At 37.1% G+C, this 24577-nt stretch overlaps 1 protein-coding gene across 2 annotated transcripts in view; it reads left to right on the forward strand.

The window, feature by feature from the left end:
- Nucleotides 1-24577, forward strand: part of ROCK1 (Rho associated coiled-coil containing protein kinase 1) — a 93121-nt gene that overhangs the window by 11036 nt on the left and 57508 nt on the right. For both annotated transcript variants that reach the window (XM_075416371.1, XM_075416372.1), the window contains exon 2: nucleotides 22786-22867. In XM_075416371.1, coding sequence (XP_075272486.1) covers nucleotides 22786-22867 — 82 coding nt within the window. The remainder of the gene's footprint in view (nucleotides 1-22785; nucleotides 22868-24577) is intronic.

Here is a 24577-nt window from a genome sequence, read left to right on the forward strand (position 1 = left end):
CTGTTGTTTTTTTTTCTGTCCTAAAATGCCTTCAGGGTCTCATAACAAAGCATTTATCCTTCTTGATGCAATGTATAAAAAATGCTGTTTTCATCAGTAGTTTGGACTTGAAATGTAAATGAAGATGCCATTTAGAGGAAAAAATGGAGTGTTAATGATGCTGGTGCTGCTTGTGTTCTGGATCTGCAACTGTAAATGACTACTATATAACTGTCTGCCTTCTGTACAGTGCAATTGATTTTGACAAGCATCAGGGAGCATCAGGGAAGAGTTGGGATAGCTGCATTGTTCTGGACCTTACCTTTGCTTTTCATCATGACAGCCTCCTCTTTGAGCTCCTGGCAAAGAGAGGGAGTCAGTTCGACTTCACCTTCATAAGAAGAATAGTTTCTGTCACATTTCTTGCCAGTTTCATGGGAAAGAAGGCTCTGAGAACAACACATTCTAGGGGAAAGTGAAAGGGATTTTTTTTTTATATACCCTTTTCATTGCCGTTTGACAAAATCGTAGACATGGTCAGGAGTAAAATAAAAGACCAATTGAAACCATGTATTTGCAGGTTGGGAGTTCCTTCCCAAGTTTCTGATGCCCTGGAAGTAGAAACTTAATTTTTCAACATAAGATTCAACCAGAATAGGCAGCTGAAGGTTTTCCTTCAAATCAGACTGTCTTGTGAGATGTTGACTAACTGTACCAAATCAGGACATCTTTTGTTTTCTGTCTTGTGTGTTTCAACATTGGTAAACTTACCTTCCAGTGGTGTTGCTTTATTGACATTTTGTGGGAGTAAATAACAGAATTCAACAAAGGTGTATTTTAGAAACAATTTAATGAAATGGTAAGCTTTCTTCTACAAGAGGAGTTATCAGTCAAGTCTTTATGTTTAATTTTTTAAAATTTTCTTATGAAGTGATAGGTCAGCAAAAGTGAAAAAAAAGGGGCTATGAGTTTTTGAAGAATTACTTTCAGAAGAAATTTGATGTTTTCACAAAATGTATTCGTTTTGTCAGAGGAGTTGGAATCAACATAACCTTTTTGCTAATGATGGAAAGACACAGTCTTTTTTTAACAAGTAACTTGCAACTTTGAACTAAAGCTCATACTTAAGAGTGGATAATCTCCTGTAGATCTTGCTTGCCTTGGAATTGCATCATGATAAACAGGTAGTTTTCGGGTATAATGAAGTGCAGCTTATCCATCCTAGAGCTATAGAAATGAACTGTTTTATTAGTTAAGCCTCCTTTCTTCATTTATTAAGAAAGTTGAAACAGTGTTAACCAAAAGAGCTCGTGCTGAAGTTGGGCGAGATACCTGTGTCCTCAGCTCTGCAGAGCACGAGAATCACTTAATCTTTTAATACAGAAGGGAATTGTCTGTTATCAAGATCTCGTATTTTTCACTGTTCAGATCAGTTAATTTCTGTTTCACCTCTACTGCAGAAGGAAAGAAGTAATCAAGTTCTGATAGGAAGAGGAGGAGGAACTAATCGGACAGATGACAAGAAATAATTTTGTCGGTAATGCCAATCCTCTGTGTTCATAGGCTCTCGAGTTAATTATTGAACTCATGCAGTGGGTATTTACCTACCATAAATTACTTCATTCTTAATAATTTTGAAAAATAACTGTGAATTTGACTTTAAGATTGTGGAAAGTCAATCATTCTCTTTAAATACTTTCTCATGTTTTGAGTACCAGTCAAATCTCACCTGAAAAGACAGATTAGTTGAAAGCCAAGTCAGTGTGCCATATCATCCTTTTTTCTCCTGCTACTCAGTAAATGAAATATCAACAAATAGGGGGAATCAGTGTAATATCAGACTGCGATATTGTCCTTTTTTTACTTTTGAATATTCCTAACTGTAGAATGCAAAACAGATTTTACTGTACAGAGTGGTGGTAGGGGACAAGAACTGAAAAAAAAGCTCTTTGTGTAGGAGGAAGTCTCGTCTGTCTATAAATACAAATGCAAGGTTTGGAAAATGAGCAGAGAAATTAGGAAGATTGTAATTAAAGATGATTTTTGGGTTGGAATTGTTTGTTTGGCCTATAGTAACTTAAGTCAGGGCTTCCTGATTTCTTCAGGCTTTGTGTGAGACTGTTTTGAATTTCTATTTCCTGCATCTAAAATAAGGAAGTCCTTCCCCCAGCCCCCCGCAATTTGTGGGTTTGTTGGTGTGGAATCAAGCTACTGTTTATACTCTTTTTAAGAGGCAGGGAAATTTCACTGGTAGTACCATGGTGTATTTGAAAAGCAGACATCAAGCTTCAAGCACATATGTGGCAAACATCAATAACCAAAAGCACTCCATGAGAAGACATTTTAAACTAAGTTAAAAAGATGATGTGAGTCTGTTTATAACATACCAGTGAAGATGTGGTGTTAAACAGTGCTATTTTAATATAAGCCATTGCTTTCAAATTTGTAAGTATTTTGAGTTAGAATTGTATTCTCTTTAGTTACAGATGTTCCCGCAGATAAATAGGGTGAACTAATTTATTTTAACATAGGCTTGTGACTCCAAGATACTGTTTTTAAGGAAAGAAAATCAGTTTCTCTGTGTAGTAGTGTATATTAGCACGTGAGCCTAAAAAATATTTTTCTTCGATATAATAAGTAAATTTTTACAATGCATTAACTTTTTTAGTACCATAGAAACTTTAGTGTTCAAAACATTAATTGGTCTCAAACTTTACATAAACTGTGTGGTGGGGATTTGTTGTATTTTCTAGGGGGATAATTGGAGACAAATTAAGAAGTGCTTAATGAAATTTGATGCTTTTTATGGAAAAAGTTCAGTACTGCCTGACTGTTTGAGCTCTGTTACACGTGTATATGAAGCTGTTAAAATGAAGATGTATGCGTTTTAAACTGCAGTTAAACTTATAAACTACAGCATCCAATGCTCAGTTGTATAATGGGAGACTGTTCCTGTTTGCCATAGTTTCCAGCAGTGTAATTACTGGAGGAAAGGGGGAAAGATCGCTGAAATATTCCATTGGCCTAAATAGTTTGAGGGTTGTAATAAATAAAGTTCATTAATTCTCTGAAATAATTCTCCTTCTTGTTAGCCTTGCATATTGAGTAGGTAGTGTTTTTCTACCTTGTTGCTTGCCTTTTACTTTACTTGTGAAGGTGTGCTTTGCAGGTTTCCAGGAAAACCTTTATGTGAAAAGCTCTGTTAATCATTTGAGATAATCATTAAATGAATGAGTTGGCTAGAAAGAAAAAATTTATCTTCAGTACATTTATGGTACTTTTTATATATATATAAAAAAACATACACACATATATATGATGAAAAATATAAAGTCCTGACGTGTTTTCCTTTAAAATAAAAACCTGTGCAAATTCAGTTGAAGTACTCTAAGCTTCAGAATAAATGATGGGAGTTTTTGTTTTCAATACTGTGAAATTACAATTTCCTACTCTAGATTTTGTTAGAAGGAACTGTGATGAGAATAAGTCTACATCTTGTGTAATGACACCCTCCACAAAATGGCATGAGGAATTATCTGCATAAAGTTTGTTAATATGTAGTTGAATTAGAATGGGATGGGATTGAAAGCACCCTCACCAAGTTTGCTGATGACACTGAACTAAGTGGTTAGGGGGACATGGCAGAAGGGAGAGCCAGCTTTCAGAGACACCTGGGTAGGCTGAAACAGTGGACAAGCATGAATAACACAGAGTTTGAGAGATAGGTGCAAGGTCCCACACCTGGGGTGATATAACCAGAGAGCCCAGATCTGTGTGGCTGGGGAGCAGCCTTGCTGAAAAGGGACCTGGGGGTTCTGGTGGACAAGAAGCTGAACATGGGTCAGCAGTGCACTGCTGGAGCAACAACGGCGAACAGGATCATGGGCTGCAGCCCCGGGGCGCTACTAGCAGAGATGGAGACGTGATCATCCCCATCGGTGCTGGTCAGGCCTCAGCTGGAGTGCTGTGTCCAGTTCTGATTCCCACAATTCAAAAAAGATACAGCCTGAAGAGGGTCCAAAGGAGGGCCACAAAGATGATCAAAGGGCTGGAGAACCTGCTCTGTAAGGAAAGACTGAGGGGGTTAGGTCTTTTCTCCCTGAAGAAGACAAGGCTTGGGGGGAACCTCATCACAGTGCTCCAGTACTTAAAGGACATCTGCACAGGGAGTGGAGGCTCTCTTTTCACAAGGAGCCACGTGGAGGAGACAAGGGGCAATGGGTACAAGTTGCAGTGGGAGAGGTTTCATCTTCGTATAAGAAAGACATTTCTTACAGTGAGAGCAATCAATCACTGGAACAACCTTCCCAGGGACGTGGTAGAGTCCCCGTCGCTGGAGGTTTTCAGGATGCGACTGGACAGGGTGCTGGATAATCTCATCTAGGCTCTCTTTCCCACAAAAGGTTGGACCAGATGATCTTTTGAGGTCACTTCCAACCTGGGATGTTCTTTGATTCTATGATTCTCAATCTTGAGAAAATGCCTGTATAGTGGTTCACTGGTTGGTTTTTCCTTTGTCTTTTTGTAGCTGTGATTTCAAAGTATTAGTAAACTTCTTGAATCAATGCAACAGTCTGTTTGCAGTGCTGCTAGTTAAACACGCAGTCATTACATATACTACAGTACAAACTGCTTTCTCAGCGGTAGCTATCAAGGCCCAATTTTCTGGGGCAGCACTATACAGGGCATGATATCTATGCTGAGCAGCACAATGTCATTTGTCTTGTAACATCAGATCTGGTCGGAATAAAAAGAAAACAACACAAACACAGTTAAGGAGAAAAATCTTTAAATGTAGTGGTGTGAAGAGGTGAAGAAACTCAACCACAGAATGCATAAACAAATCTGTTTTCTAAATGGACAAAGATAAACTGCTGTTAGATATTTTCTTTAATGTTTTTCATCCTAAACAGCAACTATAAATTGCAATTGTGTCTGAATTAAAAAAAAAAAAAGATGAACAATAGAAAAAGCAGCTCCTGTAGAGCTATTTTTTTCTCTTTGTGGCATTTAATACCTTTCAAGTGAAGATGAGCTCTGTCTGGAAGGAGTAAAAAAAATATGCACAACATTTAAACCAGCAAGTTCAAATTACCCATTTAGGTTGGGAAGAGATCTCTACTAAGCTGAGAGAAACTTGCAGAATTATCAGGAGCTAGTAGGAGTTCTTACGCACTCAGTAGGTTGTCTCATGATGGCTTCAGCTGAGAAGTTGCTCAATTAGCATATAACTCCAAACTAAAAATTAGCATAGGATAAAGCTTTCAGTAAATGGGATGTAATTGTTTTTCATGAGTATTGCAATAATACAGATAATTGGGATTATGAAAGATTGTTACCATATACAGTCAACGGTAGCCAAGCAACAGTTAAGTTTTATTGCATGAAGATCTGCAGTTTATTTGGTTATAGTCATGACTTCACGTATGCATGCCAATATGCTTTCGAAAGATAACTGGAGAAGTTGATAGAATCTGGTGTCTTTTCTAGCTCTAAGAATTAAAAAAATACAATTGCCCAGACTGCACTCTAATTTCAAGTATGTTTTTTGCTCGACAAATTATAATTCTGTAATAAAACTTAGAAGTGCCAGAGATTAGTTTTAGAATTTCACTTTTACGATCAGACAGGTGTTAGGGTGATCCGTAGCAACAGTCTCCAGGTCAGTGTCCGTGAAGAGTGAGGCCACAGTCTTGCTGCAACAGCATCTTGTCTCTGTTTTGTGAATCACTGTCTAAAATAGCTACTGCCCTTGTGCTATGTGCAGTAGCTGTAGTACTTAGATATATGCCTTTTTAAAATTTACCTTTTCTTTTATATTTTGGACTTTTTGAGGGGGGGCAGGTACCATGATTAACAGTAGGACATGTATTAGATGAAATCAAAATGCATCAGAAAAAGCTCAGTGGAAAGAGTAAATCAAATACTAGCTAGAACTTTTGGTCTTTTCTCAGTTGCAGTTTTGTAAGGCTGTTGGCATCCTCCATTCACTTTTGAGGAAGGTAGCTGCTCCAACATCTGCTGTGCCAAACGGGCAAATTCAAGCACTGTTACTGTGGTGTGGCAAGGAAAAGAGGTTAAATCAGGATATCTTTTAGTCATCCTTTTACCATCAGCTTTCTGTTTGTATTTTAGCTAGTTCAGAATGCTGTGTATTGGTAGTTGACTCTTGACAGAACTGAAGACGCAAGCCATGTTTGTCTTTGAAGGCATTTAAAGGTCTGCCTTTCCCTTTGTACAGAAAGCAGCAAATTTATTCTGAGAATGGGACAAGAAATCTAAGCTGTAATATCTTATTATTGGCTTTGCCATTCTTAAGATCTTACTGCTGGCTCTGCCATACTTATTGATGACTTTGGCATTTTGGTAATTAAAGAGCAAAACATGTTTTTGACAGGCTCATGATATTGAATGGTGTTTGGAACCAGAGTGAGTTGGGTTGTAGGATCTTCAGAAGATTTTCAGTTGATAGGATTAACCTTTGTGTAGAAACAGCATATGAAACTTGAGAACTACTCCGCTGAGACCTTTTTCTGAACTTTCTTGCTCTTGTCTTCTGGACAGACATGAACTTTCATATTGGTTTTCAGAAGGAACAACTTGTCTATTCATAGATGGGTTTGGTTTGACTTGATGTTGATCTGCTGTATTTTTATTTCCTTATAAGAATGTGTACAAATAAGAGGTATAATCAATAATATCCTAAGTGATATATTCATCTTTCCATCTGTGTTCTCATTTATAAAAAGTTGCTTTCAAATGAATCCTTTAAACTGGACTAAGTGTCAGCTTATCTTCCAGAGAATAAATGGATTAATAGGCTTTTCAATGAGGTAAGATTATCTTCCTAGAAGAGTTATGTCATGTCATAGTTCAGTAGGTAGAGAAAGGGACAAAATTATGAAGAAAGGACCAGTTCACATGCTTGTCCCTTAGATCCAAATTGGAAGGAACAAGATTGAAAGCTGTAAGCGTTTGAACGCAATATGATCTTAGAGTTGATCTACAGTGATTCAAAAAAGAGAGGAAATTCAGTTCTTTTTCATTTGCTCCAAGTCATACAATGTCATATCTTAACTGAAGCAAGTAAGGGTGTTTTTGAGTGTGTTTTACGTGAAACTATTAGATGAAATGCTGCATTGCTTGTCTTCTCTGAAGACTTTGTCTTAAGCAAAGAGCTTTGCATTGTGAACTGCTTGCAGTTTACTAAGTGCAAAAGAGTGTGTGTGTCTGTTGCAGTTTCTGGTCCTTCTTATTTCTTCTGCCAAGCAAAAAATTTTTAAAATATGAATCAAAATGAAACGGATAGGTTAGTGTTTTTTGATTATTTTTAAGGGTTAGTTGTTTGGGATATGTAAATGTATGTATACAGAATGTATACACACAGACACTTCCTATTTTTAGACTTTTCCTAATGCCAAGTGGTTGGTTTTTTCCTTTTTAAAATCAAATTGGTTATCTGTAATTCAGAGTCTAGTTAACTTTAATAACAGCGTTTACTTCAGAGCTAGTGTGTTTTGTTTGAATACCACGAAAGATGTAACTTTTCTTTATTTCCTCTTTAGTCTCTGAGGCTAGTAAGTGTGTTCAGTTATGAAATGACCATGGTTGGTAACAAGCATCTGCTTCCAAAATGACTGTTTACATGCATATATTTATGTCGTTCCTCAGAAATGAGCTGTGTGCTTCAGCAGGGACTTTCTGTAAAGTGAAGTGCAGGAGGTCGGACAAAAGTATAACTGAATGCTTGAAATGATACTACTGATGATATTTTGTAGTGTTTAGAAATTGGGAACCTGATTTACTAGGTGTTCGAGTTTGCATGAACTGTAAGTAGGAGATACTGCCTGACCTGACTGGACATGGCTTTTGAACCGCTGGTTATACATGTGTATATATACTAGGTATCATGGTATCCCTTATTTCATGTAGATTTCCAAGAAAGTAGTGCTTTTTTATAGTTTGGTTTTCTTTTTTTTATAATTGGATGTTGGAAAAGTGCTTTCGTAAGACAATTACTGGGGAAAAAAAATCATATGGAAGTTGGATGCAAGTCAAACTTAGCCTTTCATTAGCTTTTGTTTTGTCTTTTAGAAAACATGTTTTCATCAGTTTTGCTCTCTGCTTAATGAGAAACTAAATGACAGCTGCTCAGAACAGGCTGTGGGATGGAGGAACAGAAAATGTAAAGTTAGTATGCTCTGATTTGTTTCATGGCAGGCTTTTATGGCGTGACAAAAATATTGCTCACCCTCATCTTCTGTAGAGATTAAATTAATCAGCCCAAGCTCAGCCTTGCTCCCTTGTAAGGACAGGCAGGAGAGACTTTGACAAGATTCCATGATAGTGGCAATGGTCCAGACAGCCCTGGCTTTCTTTCCTCTTGGGCTAAGATTTGTTTTCTCCCCTCTTCTAAATCTAAAAGAAAATCATGCCTTTGGAGGACAGATATCAATCTACTGCAACCTCTTTAATCGGGAGCTGGGAAGTATTTTTCCCAAGTTCTGAAGCATTATGTAGGAAGAGTAGTATTAGGGAAGAGTTGACTTACTCTTTGATATCAGTGTAGCTGGAAAACTTGGTGGAAGAGTTGTTTTTCAGCTATTTCTTAGCATTTTAGTATTTTTAATCTTTATGATGGCAGTATATAATTTTGGTGAAAATACTTGGTATTCTAAAAGTTGAATACCACTGTTTTATGAAGTTCTGCTGTCTGTCTTATGCTTGAGCAAATGTATTAGAAATGTTGGAACATGCTTTGTTTCTTTGGTATATGAAGTCAATGGCTTTAGTTTTACTCAAGCTTGAGTCTCAAGTCTTGAAAGGAACATAGAAAAACTTATTTGTGTGTCCCTAAACGAACTTGCAAACCTAATAAATTACAACATCTATGGACCCTTTCAAAATTAAAATTGTTGGATCCTAGTGATGGATTTATAATACTTCCTCTCTTCCTCAAGTCTTGAAATAATGTACTTGAAAATCCCAGGTAAACCGATTTGTATTGTTCCAGTTTTACGAATGATAAAATCCTTATTGATTATCATGTGAGAAACTTGCAATTGGAAAAAGCCACCCTAAATTTCCATGGATAGCTTTGATTCTGTTCTGTTGTTTCAGTACTTGAGTATGGAACCATGTTTCCATGTAGGTTTTTGATTTTGTAGTTACACCTCTTTTTTAGTTATGACTACTCTATGGTATTGGAAAGGGTAAAAACAGTGCTTAGAAGAGTTTGGTTTTAAATACTGGCAAAGTATTTCTTGACGTGAAAGCAGTCACTATTAGTGGCTTGAAAATACACTTAATGTTACTAATGGCGTTGTCTATACATGTTATCATTTTTTGTTCAGGTGGATTTTCAAAAAGAGGACATGTCTCTGTCACACCTTTTTTTTTTTTTTTTTTAATTGCTTAAAGGTAGTGGGTAAAAGCATGGTGTTGTAGGTCAATTTGTAAATTTAATGCATTGGATTTTGGAATCCGGAAACAATTTGTTAGCACAAGTGCTTTGTTCTGTATTAACAGTGCAAATTCCTAAAAAAAAAGTGAAAAATTTGCTGCTTTATTCCTGTTAGTAACAAAATCCTGTCAATTCTGAAGAATCTTAGTACTTGGTGGTAGAAGTAGCTTATCTGTATCTAAAATAATTTTCATGGAATTTTTATTACATTTAAAAAAAACCACATTAAGATAGTTCTTGTGGCTATATTCATCATGAAAAAAAAAAGAAATATAGAAAAACATTGGGTTTGTGTATACATAAATCTTCTGTTTTATTGAAAATGAAGTTTTTTGTTTTAATAAATACAGGAAAAAGATGTCCATGGGCTTTGCTAGGGGTTGCCTTATGAAACTGCATAATGATGCACAAATTCTTAAATAGTGTTAAAGTCTTGTTTAGTTGCATATTTTAAATATCTGTTTGACGTGTGATTGCTTGTGATGGAATGTTTGTTGCAGAAATGTAGCTAGAGCTCTGACAGGACATTGCACAATCAGAGAAGCTCCTCAGAGTTGATACTCTGCTTGAGCGGAGCTCAACTTCCCATATTTTTTTGCATACTCTGAGTTGCATGTGACACCAAGGAAAGGCGTATAGCTTTACAAATTACGATTTCAGTTTCTACAAAGCATTTTTAGTATAGTTATTTCATAACCTTCATTTTTGGACTTCTGTCATGGCTATCCACCTCTAATTGAAGAAGTGTTTTGACTTGTTCTAGAGTTTTAGGGAAGAATTTCCCTTTTGGTAGGGGGCGGGTAGGAGGGATTTTATGCAGTGTTTTCAGACTGCTGGAAAAATTATGATGTTCTCACTCTTTCTTGGAAAGTTCTTTCATTAATTGTCTGCCCTCTGTTTAACAAATTAAGTACTTTTTTGTCTTTCTCTCAGTCTGTCTAGTTTCTGTCTCCAGTCACTGTGTTCTTTTCTTTTAGATTTTTGTGGGCTAGATGGCATTGTTAGTAATAGAGGGTTTTTTTTTATTCTATATAGCTTTTTTGGAGAGTCTTCTCTAAAGCATAGTTATTGAACTAATATAATCTCCAGAGACTGAATTGTCAAGGCTAAAGGTAGAACTTGCCTTTTTATTGTTTTATAGCTTATTGTTTATATCTGTAGTTAACACAGTTTTGTTTGCAGCAAACATAATCCAAGTCGGGTGACAATAGGTGCAATATGACTGATGGGCTTTATAGAAAAATTAGTTGCATTTCCACTGTCTTACTATATTGCAAACTTTGCTGGTAAGGTTTTGGTTTTGAGGTTTGTTTTATTTTGTTTTTCCATAGCAGATACAGCACTTTTCAGACAGACATATAGTGAGGCAGCAATTTAGGCTGTTGATGGAAGAGCTTACTCTACTTTTACCATAATGTGTTAATCGAAGAGATCTAAAGTTGCTTTGCATATTAAACAGCTTTTACAAGAGCTAATGCACTTTCATTTATGTTGTTTGCAATAAAGTGTTATGTTTCTTCTTATGAACATGTTGGTATCTTGCTAATTCCCATCTTGTCCAACTGACTAAAGTTGACTTCCTGAAGTCTGGCTTCGTGGGTACCTGCCTGGAATAAGTCTGAGAGGCAATTTCCCAAACAACAGATGTGAAGTGGTTCTGTTTCCTTTGCTAAATACCAGTTTTCCTTAATGGCTTTTTGCCGCTGCTTTCCTTTCATTGAAGTCTTTACTGATTCCTTACAGGCAGCTGCCCAAAGCAGCCTGAGACTTTTGGGCTGGGACTGGAACAGTTTCTCTTTCCTATGTTGGATCTGTCTGTCTTCTATACCAGTTTGCTGAAGAGAAGTTATGTAGCAGTATTTGCATCCATACTGTTACTTTTTATCCATCTTACTTTTGCTTTCTGGTGAGTGTTCCTTAGAGCGTTGACTCCCATTGGTCTAAATTGGTAGTTACAAGCGTGTGTGTTTAAAATTACAATGTTAGGACTTCTAAACCAGAAGTGGTAGATCTGTATGTGCTGCCTGGGGAAGAATCTGTCCTCCCGGGATAACCAAGAAAGCTGTGAGGACCTCAAAAGGCTTTTGCTGATGTAATTTACGAGTCAGATTTGCCTTTTTTGTTATTGTTATTTTCTTGTCATTATTTTACATTTTAGATGGGGGAACAGGGCTTGCGTTATATTTTTGGTGAATGCGAGAACTTTGAGAACTGGGAAGGATGCGAGGTCGCTTTTTTCCCCCATGAGGTATTTCTGTGGGTAGTATTACTCTGCTGTATGTCAGGGTGGCTACTCATCTCTGGCTGCAGTTGTTGCAGTAGCTGGAAACTCTAGACCAATGAGGCACTTCATAATGCCAGGTGCTGAAGTTGCTGTGGAATGCTGCTTCCATGGTAAGAAACATCAATCAGTTCTTTAACTACCGGTACTCCCTCTTCTTTTAAGGCTATTTAAATATATATGCTTTAGGTGTACTTGCGTTCGAGACATTTAGTACAGTTTTATTGGAAAGGGCAGTTTTAAGAAGCTGTACTTGTGTTTTATTTATTCCTAGCATGAGACCAAATGTCGCTTTATAAATAATTTCAACCTCAAGTATGCCGTCTGTTTTCTTGTTTTCTACACATTAGTATATCAAAAATCTTTGTAGCCCTCCAGTTATACAACTGTTTTAGTCTCTTTATGTAAGGTATTCTGTTGATGGCAGAATGCACTGCATTTGATATAGAAGCTTTGTAGTTGATAAAGCTTGCCCACAGAGCATATCAGCTCATGCAAGCGAACCGTTTTGTTTAAGGAAAATAAGCTGCAAATATCCAGAGATCTAATTTGCTGCAAAATGAAATAATATAATTTAACTTAGAAGCAATCAACTTTTGCTGCTGTTACGCATCTCCCTGAACTATTTCCGAACAGTATCTGTTGTACCTGTTTGTTATGGGTTTGTGTGGCAAGGTTTTGGTAGCGAGGGGGCTATAGGGGTGGCTTCTGTGAGAAGCTTCCCCCATGTCTGATATAACCAGTGCCAGCTGGCGCTAAGATGGACCCGCTGCTGGCCAAGGCCCAGCCAATCAGCGACGGTGGTAGCGCCTGTGTGATAACATATTGTAAGAAGAGGAAGAAAAAAACTGTGATGAAAGAGCAATGAAGAGAGAGGAGTGAGACGATGTGAGAGAAACAACTCTGCAGACACCCCAGGTCAGTGCAGAAGGAGGGGGAGGAGGTGCCCGAAATGTCAGAGCACAGAGTCTTCCCTTGCAGCTCCTGATGAAGACTATGGTGAGGCAGGCTGTCCCCCTGCAGCCTGTGGAGGTCCAGAATGGAGCAGATCTCCACCTGCAGCCCGTGGAAGGGACCCCACACCGGAGCAGGTGGATGCCTGAAGGAGGCTGTGACCCCGTGGGGAGCCCACGCTGAGCAGGCTCCTGCCAGGACCTGTGGACCCGTGGAGAAAGGAGCCCACGCGGGAGCAGGTTTGCTGGCAGGGCTTGTCCTCCACGGGACCCGCACTGGTGCAGCCTGTTCCTGAAGGACTGCACCCTGTGGGAAGGACCCACGCTGGGGTAGTTTGTGAAGAGCTGCAGCCCATGGGAAGGAGAAGTTTGTGAAGAACTGTCTCCTGTGAGAGGGACCTCACTCTGGAGCAGAGGAAGAGTGTGAGGAGTCCTCCAACATGTGATGAGCTGACCGTAACCCCCATTCCCTGTCCCCCTGTGCCACTTGGGGGTTGGAGGGAGAGAAACAAGAGTGAAGTTGAGGCCAGGAGGAAGGGAGGGGTGGGGGGAAGGTGTTTTAAGATCTGGATTTATTTCTCACTATCCCACTCTAATTTGATTGGTGATAAATTAAACTCCCTTTTCTCAATCTGTTTTGTCCGTGGCAGTAGTTGGTGAGTGATCGCTCCCTGTCCGTATATTGACCCACAAGTCTGTCATTGTATTTCCTCTCCCCTGTCCAGCTGAGGAGGGGGAGTGATAGACTGGTTTTGATGGGCATCTGGCATTTATCCAGGCCAAACCAAAACACTGTTTCTGCATAAATTTTACTGAGATATATTCTTAGTGATATTTTGGTCTATATTCTTCATCTTCCGTGAAGACAGTGCTCTCTCATCTGACGATTGTTTTTAAAGATGTAATATTAAATGGAATTAATTCTTATGCTAAATTGAAACAATAGAACACTAATGTCATAAACTGACATTTGGATGTAAAGACCATTAACCACAAAATATTCTAGTGTAGTGAAATTAGTGTTTTAATAAAGTGTTAGAAGTTTGAGTTTGGAGGGAAAAAAAACCTCTTTTGCAGAAATGTATCTTCAGCTGATGTGAACTGTCCATAATTTTAGGCATGAAATAGTGCCTTGAACAGGTGTCATTCAGAACAGATTGATTCATCCAAGGTTCCTGCATCTTGTCAGTGGACAGGGAGGGGCTCTGGTGTGAAGAAACTATGACTGGAAGCATGAGGCTTGTAGGTTTTCTGAATTAAATGTGTACTAGGTACTGACAGTATCCAGTATGCTTACTGTATAGAAGTTGATTTCAGAGATTTGCACTGCATTTTATTTTAGTTTATTTTAGGAGATATTTCAGGCTGGAAGATTCATTGCTGCAGTGGAAAAACAGCAATACCCGGAAAAACTATGTGCCTGTGGAAGAGCATTACTACTTGTGTGTTTACCTGTTGGTGGACTTCCACCTGAGGCTTCCGTCAGTGCTAGTATGGGTGTTAACAGTATTGAGAGGTCTGTGGGCTCTGGTGTTAATGACAATGTATATTTTGATATATGTGTGTGTGTGTGTATCAACATATGTTAGTATATAATAATTTAGAATTTATTGAGTGATGTAGTAAGTGGAATTTGTCAGTAAATATGTTGCACAGTTAATGTTTGAACAGAATGCAAGTATATGTACTAATATATGTAACTACACAGAATATGATATGGGTGAATTTTGCAACTAGACATGGAGTAACACTTTAAAAAGGCTGAAACGAAAGCAGTAAGCCACACTGCTTTCAATAATCCTGCCTTGAGGTTGGAAGATCTTCTTATTGAGGTTTTAAATCTTTACTGAGTTAAACTCTGAGCTCTTTATTGAGTTAAAAAAATCTTCTTTGTGAATAGCTGTGTATTTAACCTAAATTTGCAAAAGCTCTTTATGAGTATTGTAAGATATTAAGAAGTAACAAACTCTGTAGAATTATGTCATGCTGGCAACAAGAATGGGCAATGAATTAAGGGCCTTGTACTCAGGCTCATGTGTCAGTTTGTATACTCTGCCGAGTCTAACAATGTAATGAAAATTCTGAAGTGTCTTAACTCTGTCTACAGTGACTTGTCCACTTTAAAGATGAAGTACTAAATTGCAGTTTTCTGTTCTCTGGACAGCAAAATAAATGAGTGTGATTAACTTAAGACTAGATAGAGGGATCCTTTGTGTACTTGATTAGAGACGATAAATGTAACACTATTGGCATTGGCCTGAAAGTTGGCTTTCAAACAGTGTTCTTGCCTGAAACTAGTGAGTTGTATAGATCTATTTAGTACTCATTTCTCAGGTAAACTTACACTTGCTCATTTAATAATAAAAAAGATATTAATAGTGGGCACCAGAGGAAAGTCCTGTGTGTGTGTGTTTCCTTACTAATGAAGTTGCAGTAGGGTATTCCCTAAAACAGTCCAGGGTTTTCTCTTGATTCAGTCAGTAGCATCAGAATAAGTCTGTCCTTGTCACAAAGGAGTAATGGCTACTGTGAATTTACCTGAAGGACTGAAAAATGTGAACCATGCAAAGCTAAGCCGTGTAACAAGGTCATCTTGTTTATCACTTGCCCTGCTGGTAGGGTGTTAAAGGCTATTTTTGATAGGATAATTCACTGCAGGAACTACCTTTAAGCAAACCAAAAGCATAGCTTGATGTTGTAGATAAAATGGAATTGTTTAGCTTGGAAGGGACCTCTTAGGATCATCTAGTTCAATACCTTAGCTCAAGCGGGGTCAGCTGAAGCAGGTTGCCCAGGACCATGTCCAGTCAGGTTTTAAATATTTCCACAGATGGAGACTCCACAACCTCGTTGGGCAACCTATATTTGACCACCTTAACAGTAAAAAAAAAAAAGTTGTCTTGTATTCAGACGGAATCTCATGGTTTTTAATTTGTGCCCATTGCCTCTTGTCCTGTCAGTAGGCACCACTGAGAAGAGTCTGGCTCCATGATCTTCTTTTCCTCCCATTTTATACACATGGCAAAGATTCCCATCCTGAGCCTTTTCTTCCCCAGGCTGAATGGTCGCAGCTCCCTCAACCTCATACTATGAGAGATGCTCCAGTCCCTTAGTGAATTTCACGGCCCTTTGCTGGACTTGCTGCGGTATGTCCATGTCTGTCCAGTACTGGGGAGCCCAGAACTGGACACAGCACTGCAGGTGTGGCCTCACCAGTGCTGAGCAGAGATGAAGGATCACCTCTGTCGACCTGCTGACAGTACTCTGCCTAATGCAGCCCAAGATGCTGTTGGCTGCCTTTGCTCTGAGGGCATGTTGCGGGCTCACAGTCACTTTGTAGTGTACCAGGACCCAGGGTCCTTCTTGGCAGAGCTGCTTTCCAGCTGTTTAGCCCCCAGCATGTACTGGTGCCTGGGGCTGTTCCTCCCCAGCTGCAGGACTTGGCATTTCCTTTTCTTGAACTTTGTGAGATTCTTCTCTGCCAGTTTCTTCAGCCTTTCCAGGTTCCTCTGACACTTCAAAGATGTGATAATTCAAACAATTCAAAGAAACTTCCAATTTATTTTTTCTGTGATGGAGTTCAGGTATTACTTTTCATATGTGTTTGAAAATAGGATATAAAAATTAGCTTCTCACTTATGTCACTTAAATAACCTCTCTCAGTATCAATAATTGACTACCGAGATCACTGGTGTATGACAGGGCACTATGACAAATTGCCATGAACACATCAAAATCAAGATCAGTCTGATTTGTTGATTTAAAGTATGGAGGAAGCTTTAATACCATAGAAATAATTAGGAAAATGGCTACGATACAAGGAACTAAAATGTGGGTAGAGTTGTCAATCTTAAGACTTAACTTTGGTCTCTCCAAAAAAGGAAAAGTAGCAAGGACTTTAATCTTGGGTAATTGCCAGTCAGTCCAAGGAATGCAAATTTTGTATGCTGGTAATACCCGTTAAGGTTTTTTTTTAGTTCTTTGACTGCTAGATAAATAGTAAAGTAAACAAGTGTCTCAATAACAAAGTTTCAACTGAATTTAATACATTTTTCTTTACCATATGCTTCCACTAGATGATACTATGTCGTAATGAAATGTGTATGAAGTAAAAATTCAAAATACAAAGATGCTATAACTGTCCTGATAATGTAGATCATATACTATATTTTTTACTTTATATCACTTATGAATCCTGAGATAGGATGTTTTGCTGAATTAAAGTTGCTTGATGGAATATATAGTGAAATATCCTAACGGTAAATTTTGCTATAAAATTGCATTAATATTAATTCATACATCTGAATAAAACCAGCGATACATAAGTGTAGTGAGTTCTGAGATTAAGGAATGTAGTTACAGAGTGAGGCAGTCCAGTATAGTCATGGTAGGACTGTCAGTTTGATGCATTAAAACTTTAAAAATAGGTATAGACCAAATGTGTGAAAAAATGTGGTTAATATGGGACTGCTTAAATCAAACTGGAGAAAACCAGTACATTTTAGAGGAATCTAATGAAAAGAAGTTCACGTAAGAGCTTGAGAAATTAAATGCTAATAGATTGTATAGTTAATGTGTGTGTTACTGATAAAGTAAAGGAAAATGCTATTGCAGAAATCTTTCTTCACATTTCTTCATAAAGAAGCTTAGAGGAGTTTCCATACTGGAATCCTTCTTTACAGTGTTCATGCTGGAGGATCTCTCTCAAGCTATAGTGGTACTAGAAAAGCTTCTTGGACAATATGACAGAAACGGTAAGATTGCTGAGATGCTGAGACTGCTTGATATTTATCCATCTTTTTTGTACCTGATTGTGTGTGTGTAACCATACCGTTTATCTACATTATTGCTTAGAAGTGTTTTGACAGCTGTAGTAAGGAAGATGGTAAATATATAGCTTTTTAATGATTTTTTTTCCTGTGGAAGAAAAAAATCTTGTGGATAACATAGGAGCCCCCAGCCCAGCAGCAGAACAAGTGAGCCCACAGGTGTTACGATGGGGGAGAGCTAACTCATGTACTGTGGAAGAAAGTCATGCTTTATGAACGTAGTATAGTTCCTTGAAGTAACTGCTGACTATGAGGGTAACAAAAAGCTTTTGATGAGGCTGTTCACTTAAGCATTTTATCAGAACTAAGCTGCTTTGGGCTAGGCTTGTTTTGTGGATGGGTGAACGATGTTAGTGAGAGTTGGTGATCAGTTTATTCAAAACAAAGAGATCAGTAATAGAGTCTAACAGGTCTGTGCTATTTCACAGTCATAAGTGATCTAAAATGGTGAATAACGATTCATTAATGATGATAGAGTAATAAAAATTAAAGCTATAGCAAACCACAGAAGAAAGGAATATTCATTGGTGGCTGGGTGATGAGAAGTGGGAAGTGAAATTCAGCATTGATGAATGTTGAGTGAGCGCGTGGGAGAAAAATCTCTTACCTTTATGTACTTGTGTTATTTAATGTTGAACTGGCTTTGATTTATAGTACCTGTTTATGTGAAAGAATCAATTTAGTACACAGTAACTGTAAAAATTAACCAGGTATTTCAGTTATTAACTTAAAATTTAGTGAAGAACAGAACAGCAAACATTATACTGCATTGTGTACTTATGGTGTGCTCACAACTTAAATACTATTTGCAGTTCCCCCCCCTTCCCATCCCTCCTCCCCCGATTCAAAAAGTATATTGTAGAAATAAAAAAGCGCTGGGGTGGTGGGAATTGGAATAGCTTTCATAGAAGGATAATTGGAAGAGAGATGACCGAAATGGTGGAAGTATGTAAAGCTGTGTCTTGGGGCAGGTGGGTGAAGAGTCGCTGTTCCTTTTGTGACTGAAGAATGGCAAGCTCACAATGAGGTATGCTTTCACACAGCCTGCTAGGCGGTGGAATTCATATCTATATTATGCTGTGAATGCAAGAGATTAAAACAGGTACAGAAAATGTTTAGACAAAATCACTGAAGAAAATTCTGGCTGGAGCTATTAAGTATGAAAGTGCCATTTCTGGCTCGCAAATAGATGAGAGAAGTACTACCATATGTTGGACTTGTTCAAATCCCCTTTCCTAGACACCCTGATTGTCATCTCCCCAGGCAGTATATGAATCCAGACTGACCTTTGCTTTCACTTCATGTATCTATTCTTTTGACACTTCTAAGTGTGGTGTACTAATGAAGGAAACCAAACCAACAGAATACATGGAAACGTTGGTTTCATATGGAAGAACTCTGCAAATTATAATGGCTCCCTAGTATGCCTTGTTTTAATTTCAGGATAAAATGGGGTATTTTAAATAGATTATGAAACTATTGATGATTTCATTAAACAAGTGTGATATAGAAAACACTGTATCAGACTGTAAAACTGTTTGAGTGAAGGACATTAGAAAGGAAGTTTTTTTCCTCTGCTGTTTTTTAATCATCTCTGAAATACTGTTACCACGTAAGATGTAAGTGGAAGTCGTATGTTTGCTTTTATAAACCAATCTGTTTTAGTAATCCTGTTTAACTATTAACATAAAAGGAAAATGTCTGCGTAGACCTCAAAGCTAAATAGGCAAATTGCTCTGTAATGACAGAGTAAGTCAGGACTTAGCATTAGCTGAAAATACCTTTAAGCTACAATACGTGTTTCTAAGAAGTACAAGATGTGCTGTATTTAAATATGATATATACTAAAAATATCTGGAACCCATTCAAGTGGGGAAAAAATTCATCATGAAAGAGTAGCTGCCTTATTTTAATAAAGCATATTAAACTATTGGATGTATGGTTCCCTATTACAGTGATGTCTTAGTATCCTTTTTCTTTAAGAGGAGGAGGATTTGACTGCTATAGGTCTTGAAGGAAAGATGTTCCTTTCTGTATTAGGAAGAAGGTCAGATGGTAATTGAAAGACTCAGCAAGATGGAAACAAGAAAACTGAGAGATAACTCATCTCTGCAGCCATGATCATGTCTCCTTTCATTTGGCCTTTACCCTTTTTCTCCTAACCATTATTGCTAAAACTCTGTCGTATATTTCCATCTCTGTGACTTGCAGTGCCTTGAACTGACATTGCCCTCTTGCTGTTGAGTTTGTGTGCTCCTCCTCCCTGTTTGTTCCCCAGTGACACCACTTAAAATAGCCATGCTTCTGTGTTTCCCTTTAAAATTACCTTGAGCTTAGTCTTGTATTTGCAGTCCACCATTAAAATAATACCATGCTACTTCAGAAGCATACTTCAGTTGAAGAAATTAATGATTTTGAGAGTTAAGGATTTGCGAGTCTCTCAATTATTACCTTTTTTTTTTTAATAGAAGTTTTGAACCAGGGTAATTTCTTCTTTGGATACTGTAGCAAAGGGGAGCTGAGTATTGAAGAGCCTTTTAAATAAGCAGCTCTTGCCATGCAGCTTCCTTAGGTGTTGTTTGCGTGATTTTAAGCTGAGATTTTAGATGAATACAAGATCAATAGCTTGAATCTGTATTTCAAAGGTTTTTTTTAGCTGTGTTTTACATGAAAAAGTTCGTATCTAAATTCTGAAAGGCAGTGTTTTCCTGGTGACTTTTGAATTAAACAGTACTGAAATTTGATTTTGCCTGTTAAAAGTGAATTTATATACTATTTTTCATCTTTAGAGCTTTTAAAAAGAAACAGAACAAAATACCCAGCATGCCTGACAAACCAATGAAACTGACATTTTTTGTACTTCTTGCTTTTCTCGGCATAGGCTTATATTTTAACATTTTAAAAGAAAATGTATGATACAAAAGTAAGATTGATGTTAAAAATGTGTGAATGTTCCCATTTGTCCTATGCTGTTGTACTCAGTGTTTAAAATCTCCCCTCCTCTAAAGGGAAAGACTGGTTTGGCTTTTTTTTTTTTGAAACAAATCGTGAAACGAAACAGATAATTGTACTGCCCCAGGCAAACCTGGGGATTTTGAGAATTTTGTTATGCTTCTGCTTGATGCGTGGCAAAGTTTTCCATGTTAGCTGTGACCCTGGACAAATTGATTGACTCAAGGATTTGAAGGCTTAAGGGCAGAGTGGACCCCAAACCTTGGCAATTCATCACCATCACTCATCTCCTTTTAAACACCCTGGATGTAACCTAGCAGCCTCGTAGACGTTCTTTGCCTACTGCTGCTCACAGCATGAGGCTCAATGCATAGAGCTACTGGTACCCTTTGTATTGCTGTACAAGCAGTTATCATGGCTCCTCTGTTGAATTTACCAAAGAATTGAAATTCTTTAGTGGATTTCCTGGATATTTACTATGTCTGTTTGGAAAAGGTGTCTTTTAGTAGGTTGTAAAGTATTTCTTGATAAGTTGCAATTATCCTCCATAGCTTCATTTCTGCATTTGTCTTGAGTCAAAGTTGTTGTTTGCCTCTTACTCTCTTTATTTATATTACTGACCCATTAAATGTTTTTTCATTGCCATTTGCTTTCCTTTTCCATCATCAGTTTAAGGCCCAAAAGATGATCCATTAATACACTCAAGATGCAAAGCCTGACTTCAGTGCTGTGAAAATATTGTGATGCTTTTCTTGATTATCATTTTCATTGTAACATTTCTGAGTTCAAACTAAGCTACTGTATGGAGAGGTAACTTAAAACAGGAATGTTTTGATGAAATCAACAAATTTAATAACATCTAGCCTTTAAAGTAGTTTTGATTATCCTTGTGTTTTTATTTCCTTACCCTGTTTTCAAATTCTAGTATGATGGTGCTGTTTGTTCTCATTCAAAATAAATAATTCCTATCTCACATACTTCAAAAATGAGGACTGCGAGCCTATAAATAGTTTTGATAGCATATGATTTTTTTTTTTATGGCTTAAAATCTATAGATTGAAGGGGAAAAAACAGGTTTAAATTTGAAGTGAGGGATCAAAGACTAATTTTTAACCTAGATCGAGTGTATTCACTAGTACATGTTTCTGGAAAGTAAGCTTTCAAAAAGTTTATACTCTAGCTTTTCTTCAGGCATAGGTACTTGGTGGATGTAGCGGTCAAAGATCGATGGATCAGCTTTCAATCCTGTATTGTGTAATTTTATAGAAACTGAAAACAGTCATATTAGACTAATCAGGTCAGAGATATGTCTGGTCTAATATCTTGTTCCCAACAGGTCAATAACAGATAGCATAGACATGTAGGCAGGAGCTGGACAAGTAAATAGCACTACTTCCCCAGCATGCTTTGTTAACATCCTTCTATTTGTATTTTATGACCTTCCACACTATATTTTTGCAGTTGTCACTAAAGCATTACATAGTTGAGAAGGAAGACTCCCTAACACTATTTGAGTCTTTGTGATATAATTCCCTAGTATACCTGATCATTTTTCGTTAGCCACTATATCTGTGGTTTTCAACCAAAATATTGTTTTTCTGTGAGAAGATGCAATCCACTGAAGAAGCGTGTATACTTGTTGTAAAATTTAAACTGAAAGTCAGGAAGTTTATGGCACTTAACAAGACCTTAAAACTATCTTCTTGTTTGTTGTTGTTGTATTTTTCTGTTGTTTTTTTGGTGGCGTTTGATTTGGTTTGGTTTTGTTCATAGGGATATATTCTGTGGCAGTAATGCCAGATGGGCTTGTGGCTGTTCATTCTTAGATTTCAGTGAGAATGCATAAAGTCAATATCTTGTTCGTGACAATTCCCTCTGAAATGAATGAATAAAAAGTGGGGGTTGACTCTCAGAATTAAATTACCATGGTTGTCCTGTTTGCCAATTGCTACTTAATGTTAAAGTGCCTACTGTGTGATGCGTTGTGACTTTTTAACATGAATGAACTTCATTAGAACTGCTATTTGTTGTTTTAATATTTGGAAAAGATAATATTTTGCATGTAAATGTGGAGCTAATTAAGATAATAATTCATAGAAACATATTTTTTTGAGGATGGATGGAAATGAAGTTTTGAAGAGTCCAATGGAAGTGGATGAGTAACAGCTGTTTCATGTAATTGCTAACTGAATCATTAAATAAATGTGAATTATTTCATTTTTATAGAAGACTGATAGGGGCAACTTTTTGTCTTGTCTCTTCAGTTAGCAGCACGTGTAATTATTTTTCCAAACACTTAATTTTGCTTGGTTTTCTTTTTTTTTTCAGGATGGATTAGATGCTTTGGTATATGACTTGGATTTTCCTGCCTTAAGAAAAAACAAAAACATTGATAACTTCTTAAACAGGTGTAAGTATTTAATGTTTCAGTTACTAAATAGCAAAAGACTATAAATACCAGCAAAAAATAAAACCTAAAAGTGGTTCTAGCTTTTTGAAAGGCAGCTAGGGGTTTAGAGTGCATTAAGTTCTTGAGTTCAAGTTGTTTTAAGAGTCTGATTATTTATTTCTCAGTGAGAACTGACAGCTATCTATACAAATCTGATCCCTAGCAAGTGAACATCCAAGTTGGTTGCCAATGTAAATGTCATTGTTGTCAGTGGCACAAAGGCTTTTAAGAGAAAGACCTGTTATATTTGTTCTTAGCAACCCTCTGGATTACCAGAACTTGCTTTGTAATGTGATGTACTAATATATCATAAGCAATTAACAGTAAAATGACATAATGTGTACGGTGTCAAGAAATCATACTAAAAATTTGTTCACTGACAGACTGGAGCATGTGTTTTGTAGACTTTTTTCAGTATAAAAAGTCTCTTTTCATTACCACATAAAATTCTTATACTGCGTAGCTGCTGTATTTACTTGTGCATGCAGCTGATGCGTCTGCAGATTTCTGCTCTGTATTTACTCTGTATTTTTCCACTACTGGATTTCCTGCACATTCTACTAATAACATTTTGAATTGAGTTGATTTTTTTATAGAAGTCATAGTACCGTAATTTTCATAATTAAAAAACAAACAGAAAGGCATTTAAGAGTTAACTCTTTTCTAAAGGCTGCCGAACTGACAAATTCTGGTAATCATGGCAGAGACGTTTGCTGATTCGAGACTTGCTTCTGCCTGTGGAGTGAATGGGCAAGCCTTAAAATTAAATTAATATTATTAGATTTTTACAGGCTTAAGTATCTCAAATGTTGTAATAAATGGCTTTTGTGGCAGATATAAAGTAATTTGACTAAAATAATTTTTGTTGTTGCTTTATTGAAATTTATGTTCTTGTTTCTGTTTTCAAGGTGTTTTCAAATAGTTTACTTGGTGCAACTGTAAGCAATGACAGTGAATTTATGGGTTTTACTTTATATCTTTATATCATTCCCCGTTTGTGGGGAATATATGAATGCACTAGATCTAGTAGATGGCTCACTTGCACGTAATCTGGTTGCTGAAAGGCCTAAGTTCAAATGTTCTGTTTAACTTTTCACAGTTCAAAGTATATTTGATATTGTACATGGTGTTACATGCACATTTTGTATACGCATTTATTTACAGAGAAGGTGTGGTGAAACTCTTGGAGAAAAGAGAAGTTGTATTGGGCAAAGGCAATACTCATTGCAACGGATAATTTGAATGTAAATTTTATGAAAAGTGAAATCATTAGTGAGTCTCAAAGAGCTTCACTCTTGCATTTGGGGCTTAGTGAAGGAAAAGAAAACAGAATTACAGTCTGATAATGAGTATCTTGTAGGTATAAATTATATACTGTGTAAGATGTGACCTGAAGTAATGTGGAGAACAGACATATTATTTCACTTCAGACTGCTTTTAGAACACTAATCTTGCTGTGTTAGCTGAAATCTGAAAGCAAGCTGTGGGATATGCGAGTAGTGTCCTTAGAGGGAACTGCGAAGTCTAGTTTGTCTTGAATTTCTGATTTAAAAGAAAAAAATAGAGACATATAGGAACATTTTAATGTTTATTTTAGTTCTATTTTTTTTTAAATATCTTTTTGCAGCATTAGCTGTCTTTAATTTCTAGATTTCAAATAAAATGGGAATT

Source organism: Opisthocomus hoazin, chromosome 3, assembly GCF_030867145.1.
Source record: "Opisthocomus hoazin isolate bOpiHoa1 chromosome 3, bOpiHoa1.hap1, whole genome shotgun sequence".
Taxonomy (NCBI): domain Eukaryota; kingdom Metazoa; phylum Chordata; class Aves; order Opisthocomiformes; family Opisthocomidae; genus Opisthocomus; species Opisthocomus hoazin.